Source organism: Stenella coeruleoalba, assembly GCF_951394435.1.
Source record: "Stenella coeruleoalba genome assembly, chromosome: 14".
Lineage (NCBI taxonomy): Eukaryota > Metazoa > Chordata > Mammalia > Artiodactyla > Delphinidae > Stenella > Stenella coeruleoalba.
In genome coordinates this window covers 27,679,356-27,694,888 of record NC_137160.1, presented here as the reverse complement: position 1 = coordinate 27,694,888, position 15,533 = coordinate 27,679,356, and the positions used below count along the sequence as shown (strand labels likewise).

The 15,533-nt window shown below is 55.8% G+C and overlaps 1 protein-coding gene across 1 annotated transcript; it reads left to right on the top strand.

Moving 5' to 3' along the window:
* Nucleotides 1-402: 402 nt before the first annotated feature.
* Nucleotides 403-14,781, top strand: SIGLEC15 (sialic acid binding Ig like lectin 15; the record flags this gene model as incomplete). The annotated part of the gene is made up of 6 exons (XM_079942477.1): nucleotides 403-454; nucleotides 9,971-10,030; nucleotides 10,417-10,800; nucleotides 11,857-12,237; nucleotides 13,350-13,380; nucleotides 14,700-14,781. The coding sequence occupies 6 exons, from the start codon at nucleotides 403-405 to the stop codon at nucleotides 14,779-14,781; spliced, it is 990 nt and encodes a 329-aa protein (XP_079798603.1).
* Nucleotides 14,782-15,533: the final 752 nt, after the last annotated feature.

Sequence of the window (15,533 nt, the reverse complement as noted above, 5' to 3'; positions counted from 1 at the left end):
AGAGGGAAGGAAAGATAGAAGGAGGGAGGGAGAGGGGTGGAGGGAGAGAGGGAGTGAAGGAAGCAAAAGAACAGCAGATTTTTCAAAGGGACAGCGGCCACAGGAAAGGGTCCTGCATCTTCCCTGTCCACTTCTCTGTTTCCCGTCCTGAAGAATCATCCGAGTGGTTCCTCTCTTGGTTTTCCACATGACTAAACCCCACGGGTCTCATCTAATCATACTTAGAGCCGCCTGGCTGCCTCTCCCCAGTTCCTCCATCACCCGCAGAGCCCGGCAGGGGTGCAGACCTGGGCACACCACCCACCCCCTCTCACCTTCCTTCCTCCACACCCACGCCAAGCAGGGGTCTCACCAGTGGCCTGGCTGAGTGAGGGGCTGCCTGGTGGCTCCACACCTCATAGCATGGAAGGTTCCTTCCAACTCCTGGCCTCCTTGATGTGCATCATCCTGATGGGTGAGTCTCCCACTCTGCTCTCTGGTGCATTTTCAGAACAGAATAGATTCTCACAAAATTTTAGGTACGGTCTTCTCTCCCTGCGCTCAGGGCAGCTGGGTTGCCAGGGCCTCCAGGCCTGTGGGGAAGGGAGAGCTGCATTTTGGGAGGCTGTGGTGACAGAAGCCAGAAGTTCAAGTCCAGGCTTTGCCTTGGGCTCCTGGTGACTTGAGGCAGTGCCTGGACTCCTCTGGGCCTCAGTGTCTCTACCTGTAGAAAGGCCTTTGCTGTGAGGATCCAGGGGCATAACGGGCCAGCTCTGGGGAGGACAGCGCAGGCTCTGACAGACTGGGGGTGGTGTTGTCATCCAAGTGCTTTGCTTCTTAACGGGCACAGCCCCGGGAAAGAGGGGAGAGCACATGGCTGTTTGGGGTAAGGGTGGGGTGACTTCACTTGGGGAGTAGGGCAAGGGATCGAGGGCACCCTGACCGCCCAGCAGGAACCCCAAGAAGTGAGTGGGAACCCTTTGCTGCAGGCTTAAGTATCAATGTCACTTCACTTAAGGTCACTTAGCTCAAGGAGTCGGTGTCCCTGGGAACAGTATTTCTCAAAAGGTGGTCATGGACCATCTGCATCAGAATCCCTGGAGTGGCGTGCATTTGTTAACACGTTCTGGGACTTCCCTGGCGGTCCAGTGGTTAAGACTTTGCCTTCCAATGCAGAGAGTGCGGGTTCGATCCCTGGTCGGGGAGCTAAGACCCCACATGCCTCGCGGCAAAAAAACCAAAACTTAAAACAGAAGCAGTATTGTAACAAATTCAGTAAAGACTTTAAAAATGGTCCACATCAAGAAAAAAAAAAAAAAAAAGCAGGTTCTCCAGCTCCACCCCAGATCTGCAGAATCAGAATATGTCAGGAGCAGGGCCCAGGAATCTGTATGTTCAACCATCTTGGGTGATTCTGATGCACGATGCAGTCGAGGGCCACTGGGATAATGACAGACAACCTTCATGAGCCCCTCTGTCCAGGCCCCAATCCTCTCCTCGACCCCGCTCAGCCTGAGACATCCTCACGACTGTGTTCCTGGACTTGGCATCCAGGCCTCCATGTGCACAACCATTGGCCATCACGTGCCACATGGTGACAGCACTGACATCATGGTGTTCCAAGCTGTTAGTCAATCTTCCTTGGGTGGGGTCCTGTCTCCACGACTGGATTATAAACTCCCGCTCCTCAGGCCTTTGATCCTTCCTCTCTAGCATTTTATAAACTCCCTCTCCTCAGGCCTTTGATCCTTCCTCTCCAGCATTCAACACAGAGTAGAGTTCTGTTCGGGACTGAGTACTAACAGCAAGTGCCTGCATAGCTCTTATTAAGTGCTGGGCCCTTTAATTAGCAATTCACGCAAGCATCATAATCCTATGGGAAAGGAACTATTATATTCCCTTTTCACAGATGAGAAAACTGAGGCACCAAGAGGTTCAGTGGGCGGTGCAGGGTGAAACTGGGATTTGAACTTGGGGGTATGTGGCTCAAGACGGGAACACGCCACCACCTCCTGACCCCATACTGCTCACTGTCCCACCCACAGAGCCCTGTGGTGGGGGCTGATAGGGGAGGGGTTTCCTTTTCCCAAGTTGACTTAACTCAGCCATGTTTCTGGATGATTTCGGGTTGGGTCCCGCGTAGAGGGTGGGGCTGGAAGAGGTGACCCTGCCCACACCTGGGGCAGACAGGAGAACAGGTCAGACAAGCCTGTGAATCCTGGCTCTGCTATTTCCTAACTATGTGGCCCTGAGCAGGTTACCTAACTTCTCTGAGCCTCGGTAAATGCGGGTCCCCTTCACCTCGTGGCTGCTTGAAGGAGAATTAGATCATGGGTGGAAGGCCCCCAGCACAGTCCTGGCGCTCAGCGGTTGTGCAGTAAATGGTAATGAAACGTTGCTCAAGTCACATAACTTCAAGGGACACTAGGTTTGGGGTTTTTTTGTTTTGGTTTGGCTTATTTCTCCTGCTAAGAGTCAGCAGCTATGAATCAGTGAAAGACAAAGAAAAATTTACGGGAAGCATGAGCTGTCACATGTACAAGTACAAAACCCAGACCACACAAATGCTCCAGCTGCATGTCACGACTCCCCGAGGAGGTGGGGCACACGTGGGAGCTCTGCAGCTGGGTCGGCGAGGGGACCCCTCTTCTCGTGGCCGGCAGCTGCTTCACCGCTGAGACCAAGAGCTCTTAAACTAGGGTGAGCAGCGTCCCTCTTCCTGAAATCCCTCTGCAGCCTCTCCATGTGGCAGCGGGCCTGGAAGCGGCCGGAGCCCAAGGGGCCTGAGAGCAAGGTGGCCACAGGTCACGGTCCCATCCCTGTCACACCTCTGAGCACAGGGCCCAGGGCTGGCCTTTGGCAAAAGTGAAGTGGAGGAATTCATCCAGGAAACCCCCCTCTTCCACTTTCCGTGACTTCTCCCTCACACAGGCGTCCCCCCCGCCCAGCACCCTGGGGCAGCCCCTCATCTCCCAGGGGCCCTCACACTCTCTTTTGTCTTTCCTTTCTGTCTCCCCCCAGATCTGCTTTTAGAAAGCGGGAGGTGAGGGGTGGTGGGAAGAGCAGTAGTCTGGGAACTCTGGCCACTGAGTGACCTTGGTCCCCACATCTCTGATGAGCTGGGGCGGCAATCACAGCAGCTGTCATCCTCGAGGACTGTCGTGCCAGGCTTTTAACGCCCAGCTCATTTACTCTTCCCCACAACCCTGCAAAGTGGGGGCCCTTTTCCCTGTTTCAGGGAGGCTCGGCGAGGTCAGGGCACTTCTGGGTGTCACAGGCTGATGTGAACTGGAGTCTCCTGAGTGCCAGCCCAGCCCTTGCCATCGCCTACACCTACGTGCAGTGGGTGGTGAGCCTGGGGCAAAGCTTGGGGCTCAGAGGAACTTACTTGGCTAGCTCTGAACCACTGCAAAAAAACAAACTGAGGAGGCAAGACAATTCACAGCAGTCACCCAAGGACATGGGGCGCTTATCTGGGACGCAGGGAAAGGTCAGGGACTGCTGCCGTGGGCCCAAAAGGAAATGGAGGCTGAATGAGCCGGGACACTTCTGCCCCTGCTGGCTCCTGCGGCCAGCAGCTGGGACCCAGAAGTCCTACCCGGGAGGAGGAGGGGTGCAGGGAGCTAGAGCACGGCAGGGACAGGTGGAATCAGAACTCCCAAGAGCAGCGCACTGCAAGGACACTGCCCCCGGGCAGGCTCCCCCCGCGGCTCTGCATCTCTGTCAGCCCAGGCGACAGGGGCCAGCTCCACAACCAAGTGGCCAGAGAGGCAAGGGTTAAAGGGGAAACAGGACAACCCGAGGGCAGAAGGGGAACAATCAGGCCTTTCCCTGACTTGCGTCTCCCAGCTCCCTGGAGCCTGTGGGGTCTGCTTCTCACCGATGGATGGAATTCCTGGTTCCGCTTCCTCCTCTCCCCTCTGGTCTCTGCCCCATTCTCACTTTTTCTCCCCCTGATAACCTGTCTGGACTATATGCAGGCCCAGAAGGAAGAATTACTGAGAGCAAACTGAGGTGCGGGAGGGAATCGGATGAAAGGCAACTGCCCAGCTCGAGCCACACACCTAACTGGGGAGGTCCGGTGGCCAAGATGAACATCTGTCTTTGCCCCAAAACACCCTCTCCTGACCCTTCAGGCGCCGCAATGCCCAAGAAGTCACCCCTGGAGTCATTCGCTGAGAACACCCCTACTAACATGTCCAGGTATCCACAAGGAGGGTAGCCCCTTACAGACAGCTGGGCTCATCAGACTGGCTGCCCGTTAGCTGATAATGTCAGCCCTCCTAGGGGGTGGGGAGCAGATCTCTGAGGGGCTCCACCTCTGAGGGCCACAAGTCTAGCCCTCCACGAGGCATCGTCTGTCCGTGGTAAGCACCTGCCTGGCATCATCCTTCTCCCCCTCAATGTCCATGCTTGTTTCCTCCAGAAACCTGTCACAAAAATCCCACCCCAGCAGACCTAATTCTTGTTAAAGCGCCACTCTCTGAGGACACCCCCATTGGCCATTATCCCATCACAGCCGCCACCACTGGCTTGCTTTCCTATCTGTGGTCCATGGACAGCGACTGCCGCATGCTCAGATACAAAATCATAAACAGTTTTCTCGCTAGTTAACATAAATGCCATCACACAGAACGCACTGCACATGAGCTACAGAGAGGCTCCCATGCACATCCCTGCCTCCTTCCTCACCAAGGAACTGGTGGGAATCTGGTTTAGCTGCAGGCAAAGCCAAGGCCTCTATTTCTGATCCATCCAGATGTCACTTCTGCCCATCCAGGTTCTGCAGATGTTTCTACTGCCGAGTTCTCGTCCCACCCTGACACCACTGGGACAGGGCTTTGGGATAATAGGTCCAGGGTGAGTTAACTACCCCTCGGTTGACTCATGATTATGATTACGTGGAAGCTGGTACCCAGTGCTACAGCCCCAGCCCTCCCTCCATGTGCATCATCACCGCAGGGGGCATGAGGGAGCAATGTGGAGAGTTTAGTAAATGGCTGCACAGGACCATCAAGAGTGGATGCCTCTTTCCGCGTAGCTGAGTTTTCTCAACAGCCAATGGCTTACTTTAAGTACCTAAAAGCCTTTCAGTTAATTTTATATTGACATATTTCTCAAATGCTTGCCAGGCTTCCTTGTCATTTTTATCCAATTATCATTTTTGGACCCAGACTTTTAGATTTAAAATTCTCCTTAGTAAGCATCTAGAGACATCATTTGACAGATGAGCCCACTGAGGCCAGAGAGCTATGCAGACTCACCTATGGTCACAAAGTCAGGGCCAGTCTCGTCAGGGCTACAACCCCAGACAGACGCCTGAGACCCCATGCGAGGGGCACGCCTCTCATGGCAATGAACCTTTCCAAGGTGACTCAGGTCATCCCCGCGAGCAATGTTTCACTGGCCTGCTGCAGCGTCATGATGCTTCAAGGCCCTCTGCACTTACCCCTCCTCTAAAGTGTCCCTTTTGTGCTGTACTTTTATCATTTCTGTCCTGATCGTCACATTATTTTTACTGAAACTGCCTCCCTGACTGAATGCTGATTATATCACCCCTTGCTGCTTTCAATGGACTACAAACAGAAGACACTTTCTAGCTTTTCAACCTGTATTTCCCAAATCTGGGGAGCTACTTAAACAAACTCGTTAGAATCATGTATAAATGAAAAACAAACAATGGCTGGGCAATGGACAGGCTGTAAACACGCTGAGGCAGCCACGGATTGTCACCATAGCTGTATCCCCAACACTCAGCACAGTATCGAGCACAAGACAAACCCTCAATAAACACCTATTGAGTGAATAAGTACATGAATCAATGACTAGCTTTCAGGTGAGTTAAGGGCAAGGCCTGCGCTATTGCATGACGTGTAGTCTAAGGTGCCAAGTTGAGCCACAGATGGTGCAGTTTCCGGCATCAATTTCCTGGCCCCCACCCCCACCCCGTATCGCCTTGAGCTGTCCGTCCAGAGCCCTTCTCCTTCCCCATCACTGGTTAGCACCACCCCCATGCTCCCTCCTGGTCCCACTCTCTTTGCACGGCCAGTGAAGGAGGGAACTAACATCACTGAGCATTTGCTGAGTGTCAGCACTGTCCGGTTGACCTTCACGTGTGACTTCATTCCATCCTCAATCCTCAATCCTATGAGGAAAGTACTATGTACCCCATTTTGCAGCAGAGGAGCCTGAGACCTGGGACATTAAGCAACTCGCCCAAAGATCTCCCTGTAAGTGGATGAGTCTAGAACAGTGCCAGGCACAGACTGGGTGCTTGATACAAGTGAGAATGTCACCCATGTCCAGCCGTACCAAAGCTGGAATGCTCTTCACCGTGCCCAGTGGCCCACCATTGAGAGGAGGGATTTCGGACAAGGGGAAGAATGTGGGCCTCCTGTTGACCCCCGGAGGTTGATAGACATGAAGCAGGAAGAGTAGAGACCCCATCAAAAGGAGCTGTGGTTCCAGTTCAAGGGGCTATCCCTGCCCTGTCCTAAGAGACATGCAGGAGCTGCCAGAGGGAATAGTAAATGTCCCAGGAGGCTGGGGAGCTTGGGTTCCTGCCAAAGCACATGCATTTGCTCCCTGGGTAATTCCTATTGGGACTTCCCACATTCACCTCAAGTCCCCTGGGTGAACTCAACCAAAGGTCTCTGTGTAAAAGTGAGTCCAGGTGCCCGCCTCTTGGAACACCATGCAGCAGACAAACAGGAAACACAAGTCTCCCCCTAATGGGAGCCAAGACTGTCACACTTGGTGAAAGGGCCTGTGTGTGCCCTCTCTCCTCCCAGAGCAGAACCCAGCCAGGGAGGGAAGGGCCCGGACCTGTCATTTGTACCACACATCAGATGCTCCCAATCTAGGCTGTCATCCTCGAGCAGCAGAGTCCAGGGACAAGGTCTGAACATGACCCACCTATTGTCGAAATTCAGCCTCTGTTCACTGGTGCCGGATTAAACCTCCCTGGGGGACTCTGCTCTAGGAGACAGAGTTTTGAGTGAAGTAGAAAGAAATAGCATTATTGCTTTGCCAGGCAAAGGGGGCCACAGTGGGCTAATGCCCTCAAAACTGTGTGTCCCGCCCTGGAGGGGGTAGTGAGGAGTCTGACAGTGTTCAAGGAGCAGGGTGTGATCAGCTCGTGGACACTCTTCTGATTGGTTGGCGGTGAGGTCATCAGGAGTCAGCATCATCAACCTTCCAGCTGGTCTGGGGTCTCCCTGCTTGTGGGCAGCATACAGTTAACTTCTCCCACCTGGTGGCAGTTTCAGTATCTGCAAAACAGCTCAAAGGACTTGGCTCAGAATACTACCTATGGTCTTTGAGGAAGAACTAGAGGTCCTTGAATTTGTTTCCTGGCTAAAGTATAATTATTTTGTGTTGCTTGACTGTTTTCCTTTCTTTCTGCATTTTCTCACTTTTCTGATTAAATTGATTCTTTGACTACAGTTTTTCTACAGACGAAAGGCAGGCGGAGGACATGGGTGGGGCTCTGTTCCGGGAAGACCTCATAGGGTCCTGCTCAGTTACACTCCGAGGGGAAGCCTTGGCTCTGCCTGGTTGGCCAAATGACGTTGCCAAGGCCCTCAGGCTCTCTGAGCCTCAGATCCCCTTTCCGGAAGGGGGGCTAATGACAGCACCCCATGGATTGTTTCGCTTATGGAAACAATCCCAAAGCACCATGTACTCTGACACCCTTATCCTCTCACGCCCTGCAACCTCTATGCTGATGTCCGTACTTCCATTTTACCCTTTGCCTAGAATGCCTTTAGCCTACTTCAGGGCTTAGCAAATCCCACTCCTTTCTCAAGGCTCTGTTGAGGCGGCAGCTCCTTTCTCATGGGGCTTTCAATCAACCCCTGCCCACCCACCCTTCCTGCCAGCCCGGGCACCCTCCCTTCTGCTCTCTCTCAGCAATTCAATTCAACATCAACTACTATGTGGCAGGCTCGTGCTAGGCAACAGCTGCACAAATATGACCCCCACACATGTTCCCTGCCCTCCCAGAGCTTCTGGGTGCCTGGACGAGACATACAGTTGAACAGGCAATGCCCATACAGAGGAAGCACTTCTGCCAGCCCTGGGGCATGGGGAAGGGGTGCCAGACCCAGGCTTAAGGCTCAGTGAAGGCCTCCCGCTGTAGGATGACTCAGCTGAGGCCCGGGGACGACTAGGAGGGAGCTGGTGAGTGAAAGGGGCCAGGAACCATGTTCAGACAGAGGGAACATTGTTCATGTCCCTCATTAGAGCACCTGGCAGGCTTTAGTGTAACTACGGGTTCCCAGATCTGTCACCCTTACTGAGCTGTGAGCTCCAACAGGCTGATAAATTATTCTCTTGCTCTTTGTAGCCCTGGCTCTAATCCCAGTGCCTGGCTTCCAGTGGGGAATGTGTCCGATCAATGATGGCCAATTGATGAATGCACAACAGTAAACAACCCCTGGGGAGTCAGTGCCTGGCTCTGCGATGCCTGAAAAATGCAGGAGGTCAGAGGAGGCTGAGGTCACACAGGGTGGGAACGCAGGAGAACTGAGGCAGGGGCTGGGCCTCAAGACTGGGAGATGCTTTCTGCAGCTAGAAGTACTGACTGAACGAGAAAAACCTTCAGGAAGGGTTTCTCAAATCTGGAACTAGGCCCTTTGATTATTAACAACTGAACAAACGAGCTCTTACTAGGGAAATATGTCAAGTCCCCCGCTTGGGTTCAAAAGCGTACTTCCACTTGTCCGGAAGAAAGGAGATTTGGCTTAGAAACAGACTGTGTGGGGGAAAAAAAAAAGAACCTTGTGGTTTTATTTCATTGCAAGCGCGGCACGATCCCAAATTGAGGTTTTCTATGAGGCACAGCTCACACAACCCAATTCATACCCCACTCTACCTGGCCTGGAACACACACCTGGAGCCCCCGGGGTCAGGACACTATACTGCAAGGAAAGTACCAAGCTGGTAGTGAGGATGGAGAGGGGCAGGTGAAGGACTAGGACCTCTGACAGAGAAGGGAAGGCTTACTGGGTCCAGGATAGCCATGATGGGATCCCGGGAGGGCCGTCACAGGGAAGGAAGACGAAGGCTCCAAAGAGCGATGGGCCGTCACGTGAGGGGCAGGAAACATTGGTTCTGAGCAGAAGGAATGCCTTGACCTGTAGATTACTCATAGATGGTATGGGTTCCCTGGAGGAGGGTCTGCCAGCTGTGGGCTGCGGAGATTCCCGCCCAAGAAACAAGTGTGGCTACCCCACAGAGCAAAGAGCACTGGACTTGGAGTCATGTGATGTGAAGCATGTGAAAGAACCTGGTGAATTGCAAAGCCCTTTGGAAATATAGGGGCTGGTATATTATTCCCTGTAAAGATCCCTTTCCTGAACTCTACCTGGGCACTAGAGGCTAAGCCTGTCCCTCCCTTCTGGAGGAGGCTCCCAGGCCCCCTGACCTGAGCCTCCCAGAACTGACACCCATCCACCCACCCCGTTCACCCCACCCCCAGAGAAGCACACATCTGCAACAAGACAGGCGGTGACTCTCTAGCCCTCCGTAAGCTGCAGGCAGAGTGCAGCTTCCAGACCTTAGCTCAACCATACTTCAGAGGCTCACAACATGGGAGGTGAGGAAAGTTGAGCCCAGAGGCACTTGTGCAAAGCAAGGAGGCAGCATAACGGTCCACCCCTCCCTCAGCTCCCTGTCTGGGCACTGGCCTTTTGGGAAACCCGCTTGGGTTGACTGTAGAGGAATCTCAGCCACCAACTCAACACACCAGCTTCAAAACATACCACCGCCTCCCAAGGCCTCAGTTTCCCCTCTGTCAATGGGAGTGTTGCTCTGCTTGGATAAGCCCCAAGTTTCCATGCCCTAGTGCACTAGAGTGCCACAGTAAGGTCAGGCAGTCCTAAGGTTGAACATCAGCTTTGCCTCATCCTAGCTGTGTGACCTCAGGCCTCAAACTCTCTGTGCCTCGGTTTATAACATGTAACCCGGGAATAACTCTGCTTACCTCTAGGATCATTTGTGAGAACTAAAAGAGATACCACCAGGAACTTGCTCAACACAGAGCTGCACAGTAAGTGCCTTTATTATTGTCGCCATCTGGGGCAGGGGTCGGGGGGTGGTCTTGGGACTGTACTGTAACCATGGGATCCCAGGGCTTATCTGCAGCAGGGCAAGTTTTGATGGGAAAGAGGTTGGGGTCACTGGGCCTGTAAGTGAGGTGGGACCACCCTGAGTGAGGCAAATAGTCCCAGGGAAATGGGGGGAGAGTCCAGACACCTACAAAGTCACGGCAGTCAAAGTCCCAAGAGATGCTTCTCGAGTCCTGGGGTGGTTTTCCAGACTCCCCCCACCCCCGAGGGCAGGGAGGGCGCTTCCCAAGTCCTGAGGTTTCCAGGCCCCCCGAGGGCACGGGCAGGGTTGCCGCATGCCGCCTGCCTCTCGCCCGCCCGCCCGCAGGTGCGCCGGCGCAGCGCTGGTCTATGAAGTTGCCGGCCGAGGTGAGTGCGGCGGCGGGCGAGGCGGCAGTGCTGCCTTGCACCTTCACACACCCGCACCGCCACTACGACGGGCCGCTCACGGCCATCTGGCGGGCGGGCGAGCCATACACGGGCCCGCAGGTGTTCCGGTGCGCGGCGGCGCGGAGCAGCGAGCTCTGCCAGACGGCGCTTAGCCTGCACGGCCGCTTCCGGCTGCTCGGCAACCCGCGCCGCAACGACCTGTCGCTGCGCGTCGAGCGCCTAGCGCTGGCCGACGACGGCCGCTACTTCTGCCGCGTCGAGTTTGCCGGCGACGTCCACGAGCGCTACGAGAGCCGCCACGGCGTCCGGCTCCGCGTGACCGGTGAGCGCGCCGCCCGCCTCCCCGCCGCGTCCGAGGGCTCCCTAGGTGCGGGCTCTGTGCTGGGATGGGAAGGGGTACAACAGGCACACCCCTTTCTCTAGAGCAGGGGGTCTCACACCCGGCGATGGCTTCGGGCCACCCGGGAAGTTGTTAAAAAATGCCGCCGAATCCTGGCCCCAGGAAGGGCTGGGGGCGGCCTGGGTTGGGCCTTGTAATGAAGCTCGTAGAGAGTGAATATGCCCGAACAGCTCTCAGACTAGGGGGGAGAAAAACAAGGAGCGGTCACCTTAAATATGGCAAGGACTGCAGTGGGCTGTGTGCACAGAGGGGGTGCACAGGGAGCCCGCCAAGTGCCCGGCGCTTCTCTAGACCCTGTGGTGTAAAGATGTGGGAATCAGGATCCTAGAGCCGTGGTTCTCAACCCTGGCTGAGCATTGGAATGACCTGAGGAGCTTTGTAAAAATCCCGGAGCCCCCCTGTGGGGGGCCCAGGCGTTCTGGGTTGAGTTTGACGCTGCCAAGAAGCTCCCATGTGCCCTTGGGCTGGCTGGGCCGCCTCTCTGAGTGCATTTCAGTTTCTTTGCGCTTGTCCGCCCCAGTCCCACAGTCCCAACAATTCAGTGAATCGTCTCAAGTCTAGGTCCTGGTGAGGCTGTCTGGGAGTGAGAGGTGCCCTTGAAATCACTCCAGCAGACTGCCCCCAGTCGTGTGCTACCGCAATAGTAACGACGTTTAGAGAGCACTTGCCCAGGTACCCCACTTGTCAAATCTTCTCAACAGCCCCGTAACGTAAGTGATCCCCATTTTACATGTGAAGAAACTAAGGCACAGAGAGGCGGAATAACTTGCCTAAGGTCACACCGGTACTGGGACCCAGGCATAGTGGCGCCCGAGTGCCTCTTCCTTCCTCTCCGTATCACCTGCTCCCCCGCCCCTTCTCCAACGCTCTGGGCCAAGGGGACGGGGAGGCTGCCCCTTGCCCTTGCCTTGCCCTTTGCTTGCCGCTGCTCTGACCACACTTCGCTTCCTCCCGCTCCTCCTGGGCCGTCGCCCGCAGCCGCCCCACGGATCGTCAACATCTCGGTGCTGCCCGGCCCGGCGCACACCTTCCACGCGCTCTGCACGGCTGAAGGGGAGCCGCCGCCCACCCTCGCCTGGTCCGGCCCAGCGCTGGGCAACGGCTCGGCCTCCGTGCCGAGCCCAGGTCAAGATCACGGCCATCAGGTGACCGCCGAGCTGCCCGCGCTGGCCCACGACGGCCGCTACACGTGCGCGGCCTCCAACAGCCTGGGCCGCGCCGAAGCCAGTGTCTACTTGTTCCGTTTCCACGGTGCCTCCAGGGCCTCAGCAATCGCCCTCCCGCTCGGCGCGCTTGGTCTCAAGGTGCTTCTGCTGCTCGGCGTTCTGGCCGCCCGCGCCGCAGCCCGCCGCCGCCTAGGTGGGTGCGCCCCAGGCCAGGATGGGTGCGAGGGGCGGCCAGGGCTCTCCTCCAGGCTGACCACCTGGCATGACACAAGCAGAACATCACTTATGCACCTGTGCATCATCTCACTTTCCTCTCCCTGCATCAAGCCCAGGAGGTGGGAACCAGCGTGAGCCCATTTTACAATCAGGAAGCTGAGGCCAGAGAGGTTAGGGAACTTACCTCTAGCCTAGAGTCACAGAGATGTAGACCCAGACGATATAGCTCTGAGCCCACCTCTTTACCAGCACCCCATTAATGACTCATCCAGAAGGGTTCCGACCACACACAGGCTTTCCCAAATAGCACCATTTCATTCGGTCACAATGTGCTGCATAGGTGCTAGGAATACAGAGATGAATAGGACATGGTTCCTGATGAGTGTGTGCTGAGGAGTAAGCAGATAATTGCAGTCTGCAGAGAGAAGTGCTACCAGCCCACGTACTAAGGAAGCCCAGAGAGTGTGGGCCTCTCTCTGATGGGGCATCCAGACGGGGGCCGGGAGGGAAGGCTTTACACAAGGGGAGGCTAAATCAAAAGCTATAAGCAGGTGCGAGCTAGGAAAACAAGGAGCTAATAGTACTCCTAGCAGACGGAACAGCATGTGTAAAAGAGTGGAAGCTCGAACTAGCAGGCCGTCTTCAGACAGCTGCCGTCACCCCTCCCTACTGTCACTAAGCTGGATGGGAAATTTGCTCTGGGCCCCGGAGAGGAGACTTCCCAGAGCCTCTGACCACCCAGGTGAGTAGCACCAGCCTCAAGCTCTCCTGGGATGAAATCCAAAATTCATCACAGTTGCTCTGGCTACCGTCTTTGCTGGGGCCACACTGGCTTTCCGGCAGCGTCTTCAAACCCACCAAGCATTCTGTGCTTCAGGGGCCTCAGAGAAGCAGGTCCTCCTGCTAAGTCGGCTCCTCACTCCCTGTCCTCCCCGGTGATTCATCATCTTTCAGGTCACTTCTTCGCATCCTGCTGGCTAGCTTTTCCCTCCAGACCACTCTCCTCATGGGGCGGGCTGGACAGCGGGGCTTGTAGCCCAGAGGCTACCATGGAGATTCATGCCTCCTCTCTCTCTGTCCCTCACACAGAGTACCCAGTCACCCAGGACGCCTCCCCGCGGTAAGTCAGCTCGCCCACCCCCACCCTGCCCCCCTGTAGTCCACCCCTGGCCAAGGGGTGCAGGCTCCTCATGGAGGGCAGCCTGAGAAGGAAGAATGGGCAAAGGGCTGGGGCTGGGGTCCCAGCCCTGATCAGGGTCCAGGCCCTCCCTGCAGCCTTCCCCCCTACTTCAGTCCACCAAGCCTGGCAGCCAGACCGGGCCACGCTGACCTGCTCGCCACGTTCCCAGCACTGACTGTGGGCCTCACACTGGCCTATCTTCCGGACCAGCTGCCTGGTGTCCGTGGTGCTGAAGGGTCATTTTTCTGGGTCTGCCTTATCTCTGCACCTAGCTGTGATCCCTGGAGGCTGCATTTCCTCTCATAGTGCCCAGCATTCTAGAACAGATCCACACAAAATCCACCATTAGGCAATGATTCTCCCAGACACCCTGCTGAAGGCTTTGCAAGCAGAATGTCATTAGAGGTTCTGAGGGCTTGGTTGAGGGCTCACAGACTCAGCTAGGAAGCATTGACCTTGCCCCCCTCTTGGTGTCTGTCCAAGTGAAGGCCTGTGTAGAAGAAGAAAGCATCCAATTCCAAGACCTTGTCCGAGATGCTTGGGGGAGGCAGGCGGGGGATGACAGCCTTCTCTAGGACCCTTTAGACAAGCCCGGGCACTCCCGTAGCGCCGTTCCCACCCAGGCACAGCTCAGTGAATGGTTTAAGCAGACAAGTGGCCCCATCTGAACAGGAGTGGTGGCCAGGAGACCTTTAAGGGCTGTTGACCAAGGCTGCAGCTGGCTAGGTTGCTTGGCTGAAGATGGCAATAGAGAGGGCGGGGAGATGGGGCAGACAGAGGCAGGGATGGCCAGAGTGGGCAGCACAAGCAAGGGAGGGAGCCAGCAGGTCTGGAGCTGGCGCCCCGGGTGCCACCTACTGAGCTGAAGATGGGGGGTGGTGTGTGGTGAGGATCACACGAGCTCTGTGGACTGTTTATGTTTGAGAGGCCACGAGGATGTCCCGGAAGTCAGGAAAGCGGTTAGGGTTAGCAGGAGGCCCGACCCGGAGGTCAGGACCCCAGAGATGGTTTTTGAAGCCACAGATGAGATCCCTTTGAGAAGACAGAGACTCTGGGATGCTGTCACCCAGGTGGTCCCCTCCCTGGTCTGCAAGTTCTGCCGCTGCCCTGCCTCCAACCTTCGGTTAGTCTCCAGGCCTTGTTGGATGCAGGCCCCCGAATTCCCTCTCGTCCCTCCTTCCGCCCCTTCCTGGGCTATGGTTTGGGCAGTCAGAGACCCCTCCTGTTTGGGTTGTCAGCCAACTTTCTCCTGTCCACAGGCCCCAAGCTCAGGAGTCCAATTATGAAAATTTGGGCCAGATGAGTCCTCAGGGTCCACCAGCAGCCGTGTGTTCACCTTGAGGAGCCCACTGGCCACTGGCATCCCCTGGACACCATGAGGAATGAAAGCCAACATGTGGCTTGGCTGGGATGGCCCTTCCTGGCTCCCAGGCACCTTGGCAGCCCTAGCCTGGCAGCACCCTGAGGTCAGGACCCTACTGACAGAGGCTCAGAGGTCTCCTACGTGGACTTCTGTCTCCAAGCCCCAGAGATATTTCTGTCAACGGGGCAGCATTTTACACGCATGCGCACGTGTGTGTGTGTGTGTGTGTGTGTGTGCCTGCACTCGCACATGAGCCCAGGTGACACTTCTGCAAACTCGTCTTGCCTTTGCTTACCTGGAACACTATAGTAAAGCAGGCAGGACCCTGGTCAGAGGGGTCTCCAGGCCCAGGCTCCATCCTCGTTCTGTCACCGACTTGCTGTGTGGACCAAGGCACTTTTTTCCATTCTTTGGGTCTCTGTTCGTCCACTGTTGAACACCAACAGTAACAGTCTTCTCTGCTGGCTTCGGGCTGTCAAGGTCTGAGGAAGTAGTGGATGTGAAGGGACTTGGGGCAGTACAAAGCTGTCTACAGGTGTGAGCAGTGTTACAGGCTCCTCCTTGCAGAGCGACCTTGGGACATCTAAACTTGGACAAGCATAGCACCCACACCGGCCTCGCTGGGAGTAAGGATTCCGGAGGGCAAGTCTGGGTCTGGGCTGTGCCACCCTGTGGTTCCAGGAACATCAAATCAGCAACAAGGAGAAGCCCGGTATCCCTGGCCCCTGGG